Source organism: Hippocampus bargibanti, linkage group LG04, assembly GCF_051943395.1.
Source record: "Hippocampus bargibanti isolate YZ-2025 linkage group LG04, ASM5194339v1, whole genome shotgun sequence".
In the NCBI taxonomy this organism is placed as follows: Eukaryota; Metazoa; Chordata; class Actinopteri; order Syngnathiformes; family Syngnathidae; genus Hippocampus; species Hippocampus bargibanti.
In genome coordinates, this window is record NC_142737.1 from 26,527,920 (window position 1) to 26,544,676 (window position 16,757).

The 16,757-nt window shown below is 42.9% G+C and overlaps 1 protein-coding gene across 1 annotated transcript in view; it reads right to left on the minus strand.

Moving 5' to 3' along the window:
* Positions 1-2,760: 2,760 nt before the first annotated feature.
* The window catches only part of tacr1a (tachykinin receptor 1a), an 85,057-nt gene continuing 71,060 nt past the window's right edge, over positions 2,761-16,757 (minus strand). Inside the window, exons 3-5 of the mRNA XM_088994933.1 lie at positions 12,192-12,342; positions 10,314-10,510; positions 2,761-6,480 (exon numbers count right to left, since the gene is read on the minus strand). Coding sequence (XP_088851059.1) covers positions 6,129-6,480; positions 10,314-10,510; positions 12,192-12,342 — 700 coding nt within the window. The 3' untranslated portion in view covers positions 2,761-6,128. The remainder of the gene's footprint in view (positions 6,481-10,313; positions 10,511-12,191; positions 12,343-16,757) is intronic.

The window sequence follows — 16,757 nt, forward strand, 5'->3', positions numbered from 1 at the left end:
TGTCCGCTCTCTGTCGTTCCTGGGGTTTGTCGTGGAGCAGGGGCAGCTCAGGGCCGACCCCGCCAAAACCAAAGCGGTGGTGGAATGGCCGACCCCAAAGACGCGCAAGCAGCTTCAGCGGTTTTTGGGGTTTGCCAACTTCTACTGCCGCTTCATTCGCGGGTATAGTCAGAAGGCACTTCCCCTCACTAACCTCACGTCCACCAAGCTCCCTTTCAGGTGGACTCCCGATGCTGAGGGGGCATTCAACCGCCTCCGTCGTGCCTTCACCAACCCCCCTGTCCTGCGTCATCCCGACCCCGAGCTCCGGTTCACGGTCGAGGTTGACGCATCCGAGTCCGGAGTAGGGGTCGTCCTTTCCCAGTGCTCTCCCACCGACCAGAAGCTACGCCCATGCGCCTTCTTCTCCCGCCGGCTCAGCCCCGCCGAGGCCAATTATGACTCCTCCAGCCGCTACCGGTGCCGTCCAGACCCTGGTCTCACATCTCCGTCGACTTCGTGACAGGCCTCCCCCCCTCCCGTGGCAAGACGGTCGTCCTCACCATTGTGGACCGATTCTCCAAGTCGGCCCACTTCGTCCCGTTAACCAGGTTGCCGTCCGCCATCGAGACGGCTCAACTCCTGGTTAACCACGTCGTCCGTCTCCACGGGATTCCGACGGACATCGTGTCGGACCGGGGACCGCAGTTCGTGTCCAAGGTATGGAAGCGTTTCTGTCGGTCCCTAGGGGCGTCGGCGAGCCTGTCATCTGGATACCATCCCCAGACCAACGGACAGACGGAGAGGAACAACCAGGACCTGGAGGCGGCCCTCCGGTGCGTGTGCCTCCACAACCCGGCGTCGTGGGCCCTGCACCTACCCTGGGTGGAGTACGCCCACAACTTCCTGGTCTCCGCAGCCACAGGTCGGTCCCCATTCATGTCCGCCTGTGGCTATCAGCCGCCCTTGTTCCCCACACAGGAGGGCCAGGTGGAGGTCCCGTCTATTGAACATCACCTCAGACGGGCCCACCGAGTCTGGAAGGAGACCAGGGACGCCCTGACACGCACCGCATCCCGGAACCAGCGGCTGGCGGACCGTCATCGGAGACAGGCACCCAACTACCAGGTCGGGCAGGAGGTGTGGCTGTCCACGAGGGACCTTCGTCTGGCAGGGTCTTCAGCCAAGCTGGGCCCACGCTTTACGGGTCCCTTCCCCATCGAGGCCATCCTCAGCCCGGTCTCGGTGAGGCTCCGGCTGCCACCCACCATGAGGATCCACCCCGTCTTTCACGTTTCCCTCCTCAAGCCAGTGGAAACCAGCTCCTTAGCCCCCACGCCCACCCCCCCACCTCCCCCCCGGATGTTGGCCGACGGACCGGTCTACACCGTGCGGGAGATACTGGACTCCAGGCGCATGGGCAGAGGAGTGCAGTACCTGGTCGACTGGGAGGGCTATGGACCGGAGGAACGACAGTGGGTCCCACGTGCCTGGATCCTCGACCCATCTCTCATCCGGGCGTTCCATGCGGCTCACCCTTCCAAACCTGGTGGGCCGCCAAGAGGCGTCCGTTGAGGGGGGGGCACTGTCACATCTCGTCGCCGTCCTGGGCGCGCCCCGCCCCTCCTGTCATCTCCTCCGCTGCTCCCTGGAGACGGCCCCTCCCATCATCACGCACCTGGGTTCCCACAGCTGTTTGTCATTCCCGTGATTGTGCCTTCTGACTATATCTACCGATTGCGCTATTCAGTCTCCGTCGGAATATTCAGAAAGCTTACCTCGCGACCTCCCTTCCGTCAGGTCTGCCATCTTTTTCCCTCACTCATCGCCACTTGTTTTGTTTGTGCACATGCTCCCAGTAAAGACTTTTCTTGATTCAAGTATCTGTCTCGCCGTGTACTTTGGATTCGACCCCCCGCTTTCCCTCGTCTCTAGAGTCCTGCCTCCTAGCCTCAAGAGACGCAACAGGGCTACCATTTTGACATACTTTCCAGTTATTTGTTCTGGTGAACTCATTTGTGAACTCATTTGTTGTATTCACAGTAGATCCTCACATTATTTTGCTGCAAAAGCACGCGTCAGTTTGGATGAGTCCATCAATGTTACGAATAACGTTTGGATTTTGTTGCAGTGGTTATGTGGTACATAATCAATAAAGATTTGTGACTTGACTGAGGTTCAATGGTAAACATTTAGATTTGGCATCATTATCAAATCACCCCATTGACTATGTTTAATGGCCACTCTTCTTTTCCACTACTCATTTTTTTTCCATTTGCAACTGCTGCCGTGTTCTTTGATCTACCTGTTCAAAATCAATTAATCCAGTGGTTTTCGTGTTCTTCCAACATTGCGTAACATCCAATATTTGTGCAATGGCTTTGAATGACACATTTGATTGCTCCTCTTCACAGGAAATTGGTTTTGCCATTCTTCTTCTAAGTATTAATGTTTTCTGTGAGACAAAATCCAGAATTTAAAATAGAGTGGATCCCACTTGGTTACATTACTTTTGCTTGCATGAAACATGGGTGGGTCGACAAATGTAAGGAAATGTCTTCTAAGGTGTTGCAGCACCCAGGGTAGTAGTAGTCTTGAATATTTTTTTGTTTGTGGTTTCATTATAATTTTGCTGAGCATGCTTAAATTTTGATTAGAGTTTACAGTTTATTCGTTAGATATTTTTCATTATACTTGCCAAGTGCAACAGAAAAACAAAGCTTCACAAATTATAGTTCAATAAATTAAACAATAATTCTCAAACAATCGTTTCACCCCAATTCCTCTGGACGGATGTATATCAACACCAACACAAATACATTTCAAATGGACCCCGAAAGCTCATGTAAGGCATACATTGACAAACAGGAAAACTAAGGCAATTTTACAATAGTTTAGTTAGTTTACGAACCCCTTGCCTGATGAACTTTTCGGTTTACAAACGTTAAATTTATGAAAATTAAACCTTGTAATACGCACTATTTTTCGGGATACACACGGTGCGCCGCTCCACCATGGCTGGTTTCGTAATTCTCGGCGGCAGAACACCTAACCACACGACCGAACATCGCCACAGCCGGCCTACCTTTCCACACCCCCTTTCTCTGAGTGCACACGTCGTTCGTCTTCAAGGATTTATCACGGATACTTTTGCTGTTATGGGACCGAAAAAGACCCCACCACCGGCGCATGTTCAGCCGAAGAAGACACAAAACAAAATTACAGTCGAGGAGAAGAAGGAGATCATTGAGAAACACGAACGAGGTGTGCATTTGTCTGACTTAACGGCCCAGTACCAGTATGCTAAGTCCACCATTGCTACCGTCCTTTGGAACAAAGAAGCTATTAAAGGTGTGTGTGTTGCTAAAGGTGTTTCCGTGTTGTCAAAGCAACGGTCTCGGGCAATAGAAGAGGTTGAAAACCTTCTGTTAATTTGGATTAACAAAAAGCAGCGTGAATAAAGCAATTATATCCGAGAAAGCATGGCAAATTCACTCTGGTATCGTCATGCGGAAACCTGGAAGTTCACAGTTTATTGATGATTTTAAAGCTAGCAACGGATGAACTTTCGAGAACTTTAAGCGCCGTACAGGGATCCACTGCGTTATTCGTCATGGTGAGGCAGCCAGTTCTGACGGTAAAGCTGCCGAAGCCTCCAAGGGATCATTCCTCGAAATGGTGAAAGAAGAAGGCTTTGTTCCTCAGCAAGTATTCAATGCAGATGAGACCGACCTTTTTTTGGAAAAAGATGCCTAATCGGACTTTGATAACACAGGAAGAGAAGTCTGTCCCATAAACCTATGGCTAACCCTCCTGTTTTGCGCTAATGCCAGTGATGACTGTAAGATAAAACCAATGTTGGTTTGTCATTTATTCTTTCTCATTAGGATATTTGCTCAGATGGGGTCTGTTAAAACTGACTTAGGAAAAGACGTGGGCTACAGTCCGGTTTGAATTCCTGTCCATTGCAGCAAATATTCATATTAGGCAAATAACAATTACAGCCTCATCCACGTTAACACCTATGTGTAATTTTGAGGCTTCAATTTCCTAAACAATGTGTGTGTGTTTGGAATGTGTGAGAGAGCCAGAGTAATCAAAGACAACATAGCATGAGACATTGTATGTCACAATGCGTGGTGGTGGTGGAGCCCAAAATGCAGGCAGCAGAGAGGAGCAGGGTGAAGTTGACAAATTCTATGAACCAAAGACTGAAGAAACAAAATCTCAAATAAATAAAGTCCAGGAAAACAAAAATACGCTCAAGTAACAAACAAAACCATGAATCAAGTAAAAAAACTGAGAGTACAATGGCGCGACACTGAGTGGTTGTTTTTAAACAAAAAAACTAATGACAGAAAACAACAAAGTAAGGTACAATAACGTATTTGTCAAATGATTAGCGTTTGAACACAGGATTACACACAAAAAATATGATAGGTGAGGAAGTTGAAAAAGAAATTAGCTTGATCAAGTAGTATGTGACAACATTTTTTTAACCAGGTTTAGTATATGAATGGACAAAACCATTTACCGTAGCTAGAAGTCAACCATCTCAAGTTGTTACCGTCTTCTCATGCTAAACTTGAATGTATTGATTTCTCTGTGGTGTTTTCATATTAGTTTGACTCCTGTGAAAATGCCACAGTAAATGGTTGTACTAATCTGTGAAAAGTGCAAAATGCAAATTTCATCAGCAAGAATCTGATTATAAATTTTCACTTACATGGTATACCCCCAAGTGCTACCCAAAGATTTGTCTGCATCATGCTGACATGATCAACAAAGAATTGAAAGCAAAGTCAATTCACTGAGAATTTTAAAAACAGCTCCTGTAAGTCATGATTCACAATATTGAGAGAACATACGCTGAGTGGATCCATGCAACCAGTGAACTGCGAGACTAATAAAGGCAAATCCAATCCAACTTTGTTCTTTGGGAGGCCCGTGTCACAGAGGGATGCTAGCTTAAAACACGCACCGATTACAATGTTTTCTGCCAAAAACAAACAGAAATTTTCAGGAACAGAGGCAACAGAAAATGATGCCCCTTTGGCCTCAGTCATTGGGGGGAGGGGTCTGGGTCAGAGGTGGAAAATCCAGGTCTCGAAATTACAGTCTTTAGCCACAGGTGCATCTCATACACTGCTACATAAGTAAGTTACCTTCGCTGACACGCCAGTTACACAGAAACATTTGTGACTGAAGCCAAACTGAAGCGGAGTTTGTTATCTGTGGCGAATTGCTAGTCTATTTAGATATAAGTCAGTGGTGTGACAGAGATTGAAACGAAAGTCAGGAATCGGATGGGAAATGTATCATTTCTCCCACAGTGATAGAAAGCTGAAATCTGATCAGTCTGCTGCATACTATTTCAAAACGTATGGTCTTTTTTTTCTTAGTTTTGCTCAATGTTTGCCGTGGCTTGTTCACAGTCTGGGGAGCTTCTCGCTGATGTTGAGACGAAGGAAGCAGTTGTTTCAAATCATTATTTAGCTGATTAAAGATGAGTCTCATGGGAGCGTATCTGAGAAGTGGCAGAATAATCAACAGCACCTGTTCGAGATCCCTTGACCCCAAGACGAGTGCTCATTCTTTACATGCGAAAGTTGAGAAAATCCTGCTTGGGAAGAGCGTGCCAACTTGATCGACAGGTTCGAATAGAGAATTGCACTTTCTCTCCAAAAGAATCCTCCAACTTTACTGCCTTGCAAACAACAGCATGTATTGGCAGCATGCCGGCCTCATGTCTTACCGCAATGCCAAAATAGACCATGTGAAGTCATAAAGCTTGTGGGAGTAAGAATGTGTGAACGTTCCTTGCAAAATGAGAGAAGGCTGGCGTTACAAGCAGAAGCTGTGAATCACTGAAAAATGTACTTCAGAACACAGTTTTGAAAATAGAATGCAACCATGTTGTGCTCATCGTTCACTTTTGGCACCTAACTGCAGCGGCGAAGAGCACAAGTCACCACAAGCAAATTCTTGAGTTAGGAAAGATCATGCTCAGTGGACAAACATTCCTAGATGCAACTAATGTTCCAGTGACAAATACAAAGTACTTTTGCAAAATGTTCACAGTTACTCGCACATCCTGAGCGATTGTCTCACATTCTTTCCCGGCTATCTGAGAAAAAGCTGCTCGTGTTTTATGTCTGTTCTTGGAAGTTGTTACATGAGAAGAAACTCAATGCCTCAGATACAGTTTTGGAGGCACTCTGGGACGAAGAACCATTTGAAGTGAGGTCCAGCGAACAGCTTTGTGGTCCTGCTTCAACAATTGATTCAACAGAGCCAGGACCAACTTTAACTTCGGCCTTCGGCTGCTCTGTTTCATCCCCCACCTGGACAACAGTAGACACGGTGGTCTCCATACGGCTTGCTTTGAAAATGCTCGTCTGAGTTTGAAAATAGCGAGTCGACTTCAGTTCCAGGCCTTCGTAGGAGCTTTGAGGGACACATGGGCAGCAGTGGAAAGCTTGTTTAAAACCTGCACGGAACCTGTGGTGGAAATACACATGACTTAATTTTTTTGTGCACATATGTATACACTGTTACAAAAAGAACAGAAGATGGAAAACAGATAACCAAAGGTTCCGCTGATATGCACACACACACACGCAGGCGCGCACACACACACATACACACGCACGCATATACATAGATACATAGATAGATACATAGATACATAGATGGATACATAGATACATAGATGGATACATAGATACATAGATAGATACATAGATACATACATACATACGCACGCACGCACGCACGCACGCACACACACACACACACACACGCACGCACACACACACACACACACACACACACACACACACACACACACACACACACACACACACACACACACACACACACACACACACACACACACACACACACATACATACCAGTGACGTCCCTCTGCATATCGCGATATGCAGAGGGACAAACACTTCGAATATGAACTAAAATTCTACAGTTTAGCTGGTGTATATAATGTAGAGTCACTTTACAGTAAAAACACTGTGCTTCAGTGTTTATTTTATTTTATTTTTATCAAAACTGTGCATAGGTGAGGCACACAGTTCTCCTGCCTCATGACAGGGGGCGCTGGTGATTACAGAGAATCTTCTTGTGCCTCCTCGGCTGCAGAATGATAGAATTAGTGAGAGCAAGCTACAGTAAACAGTTAGCAGTGCTTGGCCTTATTTTCAGAATTGAGAATCAGAATCATCTTTATTGCCAAGTATGTAGGACACACAAGGAATTTGTTTCCGGTAGAACACGCTGCACTAGTATCGTTGTCAAAAAAACTGCTAAGTGGCACTATACAGTTCCATTTTGGCTACAATACAGTTCCATTTTGGCTACATTGAGGATTACATATCTAAATTGAAAGAAATAGAGAGACTTTTAGAACTGAAAAAAGACAAGGAAGGCTTCTATAAAGAAGGTATCGATGCCTTTCTTCAGAAGGAGTAGCGCATGGACCTCATTTAGAAGTAAAGGTAACACGATAATGTTTTTTTTTCTTTTTTTCTATGCTACAGTTTATATAAAGAATGCTGACTGTTGCCAATCAAATGGTGAATAAGCTGCTCTGTAGAGTTCATGTTTGTAAATCTGACTGTGATGACATCAGTGCCTCACCAGCCATGAACCTCACTGCACGTCACTGATACATACATACATATGTAGTGTCTCAAATAACAGAAATTTCAAAAAAGTGTGATGAGAACAGAAAAGACTGGGCCCCCAAATGAATAGATCTTACAAGGCTTGGTGAAATCACAAGCAGGTGAGACAGAAAGTGAGTGCAGAAAAAAGGAAAATTTTCATTGGGGAGAAATGAGAAAAGTCTATGCCTGAAAGGTGAAGGAGAAAACCATGATAGGTAACTTTTTTAAATCATCTGAACTGGCAGAGAGAAAACTTGGTCATATGCAGGATGACTACATTTCAGCTTGCCTTAGTAGGCTAACATGGTTTCAAATCATTTCATCCTAAATTAAGTGTAGAGGTGAAAACAACCATGCGTAAAATCTTTTTTTCATGACAGCACAGATGCAATTAACAGGTTGAAGATAACATGCACCACCTGTCTTTTTTTGTTTTATCAATTCCATGTGACAGGCATCGTGCTTTGTTTTTGTCATGGTCCAAGATATGATCAATGAGTGAGAGAACATTGTACATTGTTAGGCGCTTGTCAATTACAATGGCTGTCATAGAGAAAATAAGGCTGTCAACTAATCAGCAGTGTGTCGGTCCTTGGTGCATATACATTTTAAAATTGGAAGGATAATGACAGATATTCACAGGGACGCTTGGAATGGCCCGAAAAGAAAACATCACAACATTCTTCATCATATCCTGAATTTTGGCAGGGACGTTGTTCCGAACAAGTGAATAACTGTCACACTTTAACTCATCAGAGTGACTTATTCTTTGCTTTGGTTGTGCTTTTGATTTGATGAGAAATGCAGTTCAAGTGAGCTCAGCAGTTATCACATTAAATCAGGATCTGCTCAGCAGGTCCAAATACCCAATTCCAATTTAATGCATGAAACAAATGTTCCCCATTTACAATTTGAATGACACACCAGAGTCTTACTGTAAGCTGCAAATTGCATTGTGGCTGTAACATCGAGCAGTACACAACACGTAGGTCAACAACACTTTCAAAGATAATTCAAATATTGATGAGGAAGAAAGAACTCCTGTGGGCTTTGTGGTGGTTGATGCTTTAGCAGAAGTGCTATTGAGCTGGTCAAGCTGCTCGGAACAGTGCACTTGCTAAGTATTTGGGGACAAAAACTTCCTCAGCCCCTTAATTAAGTATAGCCGTTTTTGAGCTTACTGAACCAACTGCGTAGTGCTCACTGGTCGGGTTGGTGCACACTAATAACTATGCCCAGGTACGTAAAACTGTTTCTTCTCCCCACCTCAATTTATTGGTTCAGCAGTATCTTGTGAAGCCTCCTCCTCATCTTCCACTGTTATCTCGTCTTTGTCTTGAGTGTAAGATTATTGTTGTCCTCCCACATGACAGTAGACTGGGCGCTGCCCTTTGGGTTGCTTTAACTCGTTGAGAAAAAAAAACACTCTTATTTCTGTGGTCCCATCCCCTCACTTGATGTTGATGTTGTCCTTGTGGGCGGTGGCACAATCATACGTGAACAAGGTTTCGAGAACGAGGCTGAAGATTCATGCCTGTGTAGTGCTCATACTTGGAGTGATGCTGGCTCAAGTGGTGTTGACAGACTGTGGCCCGCCAGTTGAGAAGATAGAAGCCAGTAACAACGAAGAGTTCAGGTACACAGCTAAGGGATTACTTTGAAGAATGGCAAGATCACAGTATTAAAGGTAGAGTGGTAATTCGATGATGAACAGCTGCCGATATAAGAGCCTCGACTTTCCAGGTGTGAGAGGATATCGATGGATCTTGATTTGACACACACACACACACACACACACACACACACACACACACACACACACACACACACACACACACACACGCACACGCACACGCACACGCACACACACACGCACACACACACACACACACACACACACACACACACACACACACACACACACACACACACACACACACACACTGGTGTACCAATGTCAGTTAGTACTGTGTAAGTGAGTCAAAAAAAAACGTGCTGGCTTTTGAGTCGGTAGCCCAGGTTTTTCCTTCCAAGGCTGCGATGTGGTGCCGGTTTGACAGTCTGACAATAATAATAATAATAATCATTTCATTTCTAAGCAAGTCTTACATTGATGATAGTTGAGGTCACAATTTGACAAAGTGTTATGAAATCTATTGATCGACCCTCACCGCTGATCCTTTTCACTCATTCACTGGCATTCTCGAATTTATTCGGGAGTTGAAAAGCATTACGTGGAGCACCATTCCCAAAAAAAATCAGGTTTTGTTTTTATTTGCAGGAGGGTGCGTTTGAAGCCACGGTCAGACCTCTGGCAACGTTTTTCCCTCCCACGAGTTGGCAGCATTTGCCTTTTGTACCGTCACCCCCATTTCCATTGCAGATAACTCAAGACCCATATAAATTAGGAATTAACTCTTTTTTTACTGATGAAAAAAAGAGAGTCTAAGGTTTCTTATGTTGCATTGAATCTTTATTTAGTGATAAAACGCTTCTTTGGGTCTTGGAATTCAGGTGACAATGACAAAAACCCTGGCACCGGAGTGGACACATTTTTGCACGTCTGACAGTAAATGAGTTGATTTAACTCTGCCTCTAGATAGAAAACCACTTAAAGATGACCTTTGAGTTGCAAGTTCGGATGCTTACCTGTCATTGAGGCAGCAGTAGATGATCGGGTTGTACATGGTGGAACTCATGGCCAACCACATAATGCCCAAATATACCTGCTGGATGAATGTTTCCTCAAACATATCAGGAAAAAACTGATGCAGCAAGAAGTAGACGTGGTAGGGCAGCCAGCAGATAGCAAACGTACATACCACCACAATCATCATTTTCACCACCTGCAACACATATCAGGGCTTCAAAGTTCCTCCACAACAAAATCCACCATCATGACATCAATGGACCTGGCATTCTTGAGGGACTGGAGAACGGCCGCACTGGAACAGAGGTTCATTTCCAAAGATTGCCACAAAAAGACTAGTGCCTCATATTTATTATTTATATGTGCTTTTACCAATGTTAAACTGGATGGACAGTTTAAATCAGACTGGCAAATCGGTGCTGTTGTTAAATCAAGTTTTGGGCAATTTACGCAATTGGCAAAAGTAAAGCTTCTCGTCTTTCAACTGCACTTTGAAACAGTAAACCATGCTTTTGCCACATCTTGTTTATATTATCTAAATGCTCACCTCTCGACTAGACCTTGTAAAAGGGAGCACATAATGTCACTCCCTACTCTGGCGTCCCTTCAATGACTCCCTGCGCATATTAACTCATTCACTGCCATTCCCGAATTTATTCAGGAATTGAAAATATGATGAAGAGCGCCATTCCCGAATTTGTTCGGGTTTCTTTATTTCTTGCTGAGGTGCTGATAAAGCACTGGCCAGACTTCTGGTAATGTTTTTTTTCCCAGCCAGAAAAGGGCAGCATTTCCCTTTGTTTCCAGCTTAGTGCTTTGTTCCAGCTTCAGCAGTTGGTAAAGCACATATAACTCAATATACCATCATTTCAAGCTTATATAACTCCAGACTCATATAATTTAGGAATTAACTCTTTTTTCTGATGAAAAAGAAGAGAATCTAAGGTTTCTTATGTTGCATTGAATGACACATTTTTGCAGAAGTCTGGCAGTGAATGAATGAAAGTTACCCGATGCCTCAGGTCTGCAGGGCTGATGCTATTAGTGTTACAGGAGACAAAGCAAAGGCTAGCCGGTCTTTCTCTTTGGAATGACCTCTCGCCAAACCAGGCATATCAAATTAAATTTTGTTGTGGGCTACTTCGGGGTTATGTGTTCCTGCGGAATGCCGTTTTGAGAGTTAAACCCCAAAATGTTTTTTGCTTTCTACTACCTTCGTTATTAATGTATTGTTGTAGTGTGTACTGTATATGATATTTGCTCGATGTACACCTGCCGTTGTTCCAATGTGCTATATAAATACATTTGAGTTGGATTGAGTGACTGATTATTGATGGAATATTGTTGAAAGTTTGTGACAGACGTTGTATCTTGCTTGTTGATTGCACTTGCACACAATTAAATAATGAAAGTTTGTTTTGACATTGACACAGATGTACACACATGTATTACGCATTAAGTCTGTAAATCCTCATGATTAAATAAATACAATCCATGATGATGTATACATTCATTAAACTTGTATGAGCTGCAGGAAGAAGACCAAATGTCATTTTAGTAAACGTCACATGAGCCACGCACAGCAGGATCAAATTCATAAATCATTTAGGATAAGTAAAGCTAGAACAATGAAATTAGAAATGAATAGTAAATTCTGTTGTATTATGTACGCTCCCACATAACACATAAAGTGCCATCACTTGAACAGTGAAACTGCTATACTTGGCTCCACCAAGGTCCATCAATTGAGTTTAATGCTGCTCACAACCGTTATCCAGGAAATGAAATGAAGACATCAGAAAATGTTTATTAGGGGTTTGGCAAATAAAACAAATACAATAAAACAAATGACTGCGGGAGGCACAGGGGTAGCATACCTTGCGTTTGGCAGTCAGTTGCTCCTTGTAGCGATCAGAAGAGTCTCCGGGGATTTCACTGGCCCAGAGGCTCAGTCCCACCACTAGATAAGCACAACCCATCACCAACAGAGGAAGGAAGTAGATCAGGATGACCACACACACATAATACCTGTGGAGTACAGGACATCTTTATTCATCAAGAATCCTTTAAACATCAGTTGATCATCACTGTAGCACATTGCTTCCGGTGGACCGACACAGAACACTGTTATTCTGATAAGAACATAAGGCCTGGGCGATATGATAGGAATACTTCATATTTGTCAAGATCGATCAACTTTTTTCCCTACATTTAAGAATAGGGACCAGCAGGAACAAAAGGCTGAATTTTGATAATTGTATGTTCAGATGTAATATTAAATTTTAATAAGACGCAAATGTGAAAAAGTCGAATCTGTAAATATGAATATTAAACAAACTCCTTTTAAAACATCATTTGCTTAGCAGGGTTGGGATGATCCCAAAAAATATTCCGTAACATCAGTCAATAATATTTATTTATTTAAATATTTATTTGTTCAACAAGATCTTAGATGATGAGCAGATGCCTGAAGAATAGAGACAAAGTGCTGGTGCCCATTTTAAAGAACAAGGGACATGTGCAGAGTTGTAGTAACTGCAGAGGAATAAAGTTGATGAGCCATACAATGAAACTAGGGGAAAGAGTAGTTGAAGCTAGGCTAAGAGCAGAAGTGAACATTTGTGAGCAGCAGTATGGCTTCATGCCAAAAAAAGACAGATGCAGTGTTTGCTTTAAGAATGCTGCTAGAGAAGTACAGAGAAGGTCAGAAGAAATTGCACTCTGCTTTCATTTACTTCAGTGGCACTGTCTCCAGTCCAAACACCATGGCGGGTCTCACCACCATTTTATACACCTTTGCTTTCATCTTTGATCACACATCACACCTGACATTTTTCTCCAGCCGTTCCAGCCTGCCTGGACCGACTTCTTCACCTCTTTTCCACACTCTCCATTGCCCTGGACAGTTGACCCAAAGTAGATAAAATCCTGCATCTTCTTTATCTCTTCTCCCTGTAACCTAACTCTTTTACATGGGTCCCTCTCTTTCACACACATATATTTCCTCTTGCTGCGACTGATCTTCATTCCTCTGCTTTCCAGGGCCAACCTCCACCACTCTAGTTTCTCCCCCACCTGTTCTCTGCTCTTGTTACAGATCCCAATGTCATCTGCAAAAATCGTCGTCCAAGGAGATTCTTGTCTAATATCGTCTGTCAGCCTGTCCATCACCATAGCGAAAAAAAAGGGGCTCAGAGCTGACCCCTGGTGGACATGTCCAGAGGAGAGTGAGTGACTATACCGGGAGAAGGATGCTGAGCCTTGAACTGCCAGGCAAGAGACCGAGAGGAAGACCAAAGAGGAGGTTTATGGATGTTGTCAAAGAGGCCATGGAGGTAGCTGGTGTGAGAGAAGAGGATGCACAAAACCGGGTTAGATGGAGGACACTGATTCGATGTGGCGATCCCTGAAGAGAAAAGCCGAAAGGAAAAGATTTATTTGTTTATTTAAAATTAGAAAAACAAGTGGGCTCAATGTTATGGTCCATTATTGTTCTACAGTACAGTGATACCTCGGTTTACGAACCCCTTGGCTTATGAATTTTTCGGTTTACGAACGTTCTTCTTTCTTCTTTTCCTTTGGGCTTTTCCCTTGACGGGGTCGCCACAGCAAATCAGTGTCCTCCATTTTGAGAGGTTTGATCCGCATGTTTCTTTTGGCCAAGCTTTTACGTTGGAAGCCCTTCCTGACACAACCCTCTGTATTTATCCGGGCTTGGGACCGGCACAAGAAGACATATGTCCCTTTGTGGCTACAGAACAAGCAACTCGCTCAATAAAAGGCCCCCAAACACAAAATGGTAATCGGCACAGCAACATATGCAAATTTACGAACGTTAAATTTATGAAAACTTTACCTTAGCATACAAACTATTTTTCGGTTACACATGGAGATGCCACAATGAGTGATGTGTCGTTCGTGAACGAGCCCGTTCTCCTAAAGAGAAAATGGCAACCGGCTTGTTTTCGTCCGCTATTCACCACCCCCTGTCTACGGTTAAAGCCACGTGATTGGTCAAGAACGCAGCAGTGAGGGGAGGTGGTTTAAACATTAAAGAGACAGGCAGACGACAGAGAGAGAGTGAGAACATTGATTTCAACTTTGATAGTTCAAGTTGTAGACTGCAAGTTTAATATCCCATCAATCAGGCTCAACAAATAACCCGCAGAAGCTATCTGTACACTTGATGCAAAAAGCTATCAACCCAGCTGAACAGAACACAATTGATGATGAGCACCTACATGGGATCATTCCTCAAGATGGTCAAAGAAGAAGGCAACGCTCCTCATCAAGTGTTTACTGCTGATGAAACCGGACACTCCATTCCATTAAGCCATCAACGACCATCACAAAGTAAAATAAAACGACTTTATTATATAGTACAGTTTATTTATTTAATTATTATACCATAGCACATTTATTATACATACAATAATGAATATTTTGTGTAGTTTTAAGGCTTAGAAAATTATAAAGTAGAACATTATGTTTTATGGGGACCTGGCAATGGATTATTCTCATTTTAATGCTTTCCTATGGGAAATTAATTTTTGGGATACAGACTTTTCGCCTTACACACTCTGTCTGGGAACCAATTAAGTTCGTAAGCCAAGGTATCACTGTATCTCCGTCTTTAAAGGCTGTCTTTCGCCGAACAAATTATTTGAACAAATTCATGCCACACTGTCTTTCGGCATTTGTATATAACAAGCAATGTGAGATTTTGCTTGATGTTTTTTTCCCGATTTAATATTTTATTGTTATTGATCGTGTGTCTATCAAGGTGCATCCTGACATTGAATTTTTGCCTAAGCTTATAAGAACACTGGTTCTCCAGCAACTTTAAATGGAGGTCGTCAAAAAGGTGAATCAATAAGAATTGACAAGCCAAATGGACATTGGAAAAGAGATTTCATTACAGTGGATGTCATTGAAGGATACATGTCGTGCTGCAGGGCAACTTTAAAACAAAAATGAAACATAGCACGATGTCATGATCATTTTAAGTTGAAATACCACATTTGAAGCATGAGAAAATAGAGAAACAAAGAATTTGAAATTTGAAATGATTTGGACTTCATGCAGTCCACCTTCCATATGTTGATTTTTGGTTGCGGTCCTTTTTCAGGTTTCCCTCAAAATGCTTTGGGGGACATGTAATCAAAAAGTGAAGTCAGATGGCAACAAAACTTTACAGACCTGATTTATTACCAGTCACTTCTGCATTAATGGAACACTCTCCACCCTCCAACACACACACACACACACACACACACATACACACACACACACGCACACGCACACACACACACATACGCACCCCGCACACAAACGCACGCACGCACACACACACACACGCACACACGCACAAGCACACACACACGCACACACACACACACACACACACACACAAAACAGAATCCTCCTCAAATGGAGAGAGAAACATTATTTTTTAGTCAGTGATAACTTAGTCAAGTTCTTAGATTCCATCTAATCCAGGGGTCTTAAACTCGCGGCCAAGGGGCCAAATGCGGCCCCGAAAGAATATTTTGCGGCCCACCTTGATATGAAAGATTAATGTTAGTGCGGCCCATATGATTGATATGAAGGAATCTTGTGTGTGGAGCTGAACAAGTAGGCAAGAGAAGTCATATTTAGGACAGTTCATGTTCAATATTTTCTTTATGTTAAGAAAGTTAAAGGTTAAAGAACTGTGAATACAGACATTAGAAACTTTATTAAAATAATTAGTTTTACTGTGTTTTTTTCTGTCATCTGTATCTTCCTTATGATCATTATAATTCTTTTATTTATTTATTACTGGTTAATTTATTTTGTATTCATTTTTCCATTTATTCATTTAATTCATTTTTTGTGTGTTAAACATAAAGATGTATAGAACATTGGAATGTTTTATCAGTGATTTTCTTGTGGAAATCCTGATGCAGCCCAGCCTCGCCAAGACTGTCTCCAGCGGCCCCCGGATAAATTGAGTTTGAGACCCCTAATCTAATCGCTTGACAAATATTGTTCCTCTAATTATTGTATATTTTTCCCAATGTATTATTTCTTTTTTTAACAAGCTCATTAACATATTAAACATTGAGGTTTCATCTCAATCCTCTGGTAACTGCTGAGTGGATTATTTGATATGCATATACAGTGATACCTCGGCTTACGAATTTAATTGGTTCCCAGAAAGTATTAATTATTGGAAATCTGCCTTAATACTACGTCTTTTCAATTTAGGGAGAAATTTTACAAACAAATTCATGGTTGTGCTATTGCCTCACCAGTTTTACCCATAGTGGCTAATCTGTACATGGAAGAGATGGAGAAACAGGCCCTCACATCCTTCCCAGGGACAAAACCTAGACACTGGTTTAGATATGTGGACGATACTTGTCATAATTAAAAAACAAGAAATTCAATCCTTCACAGAT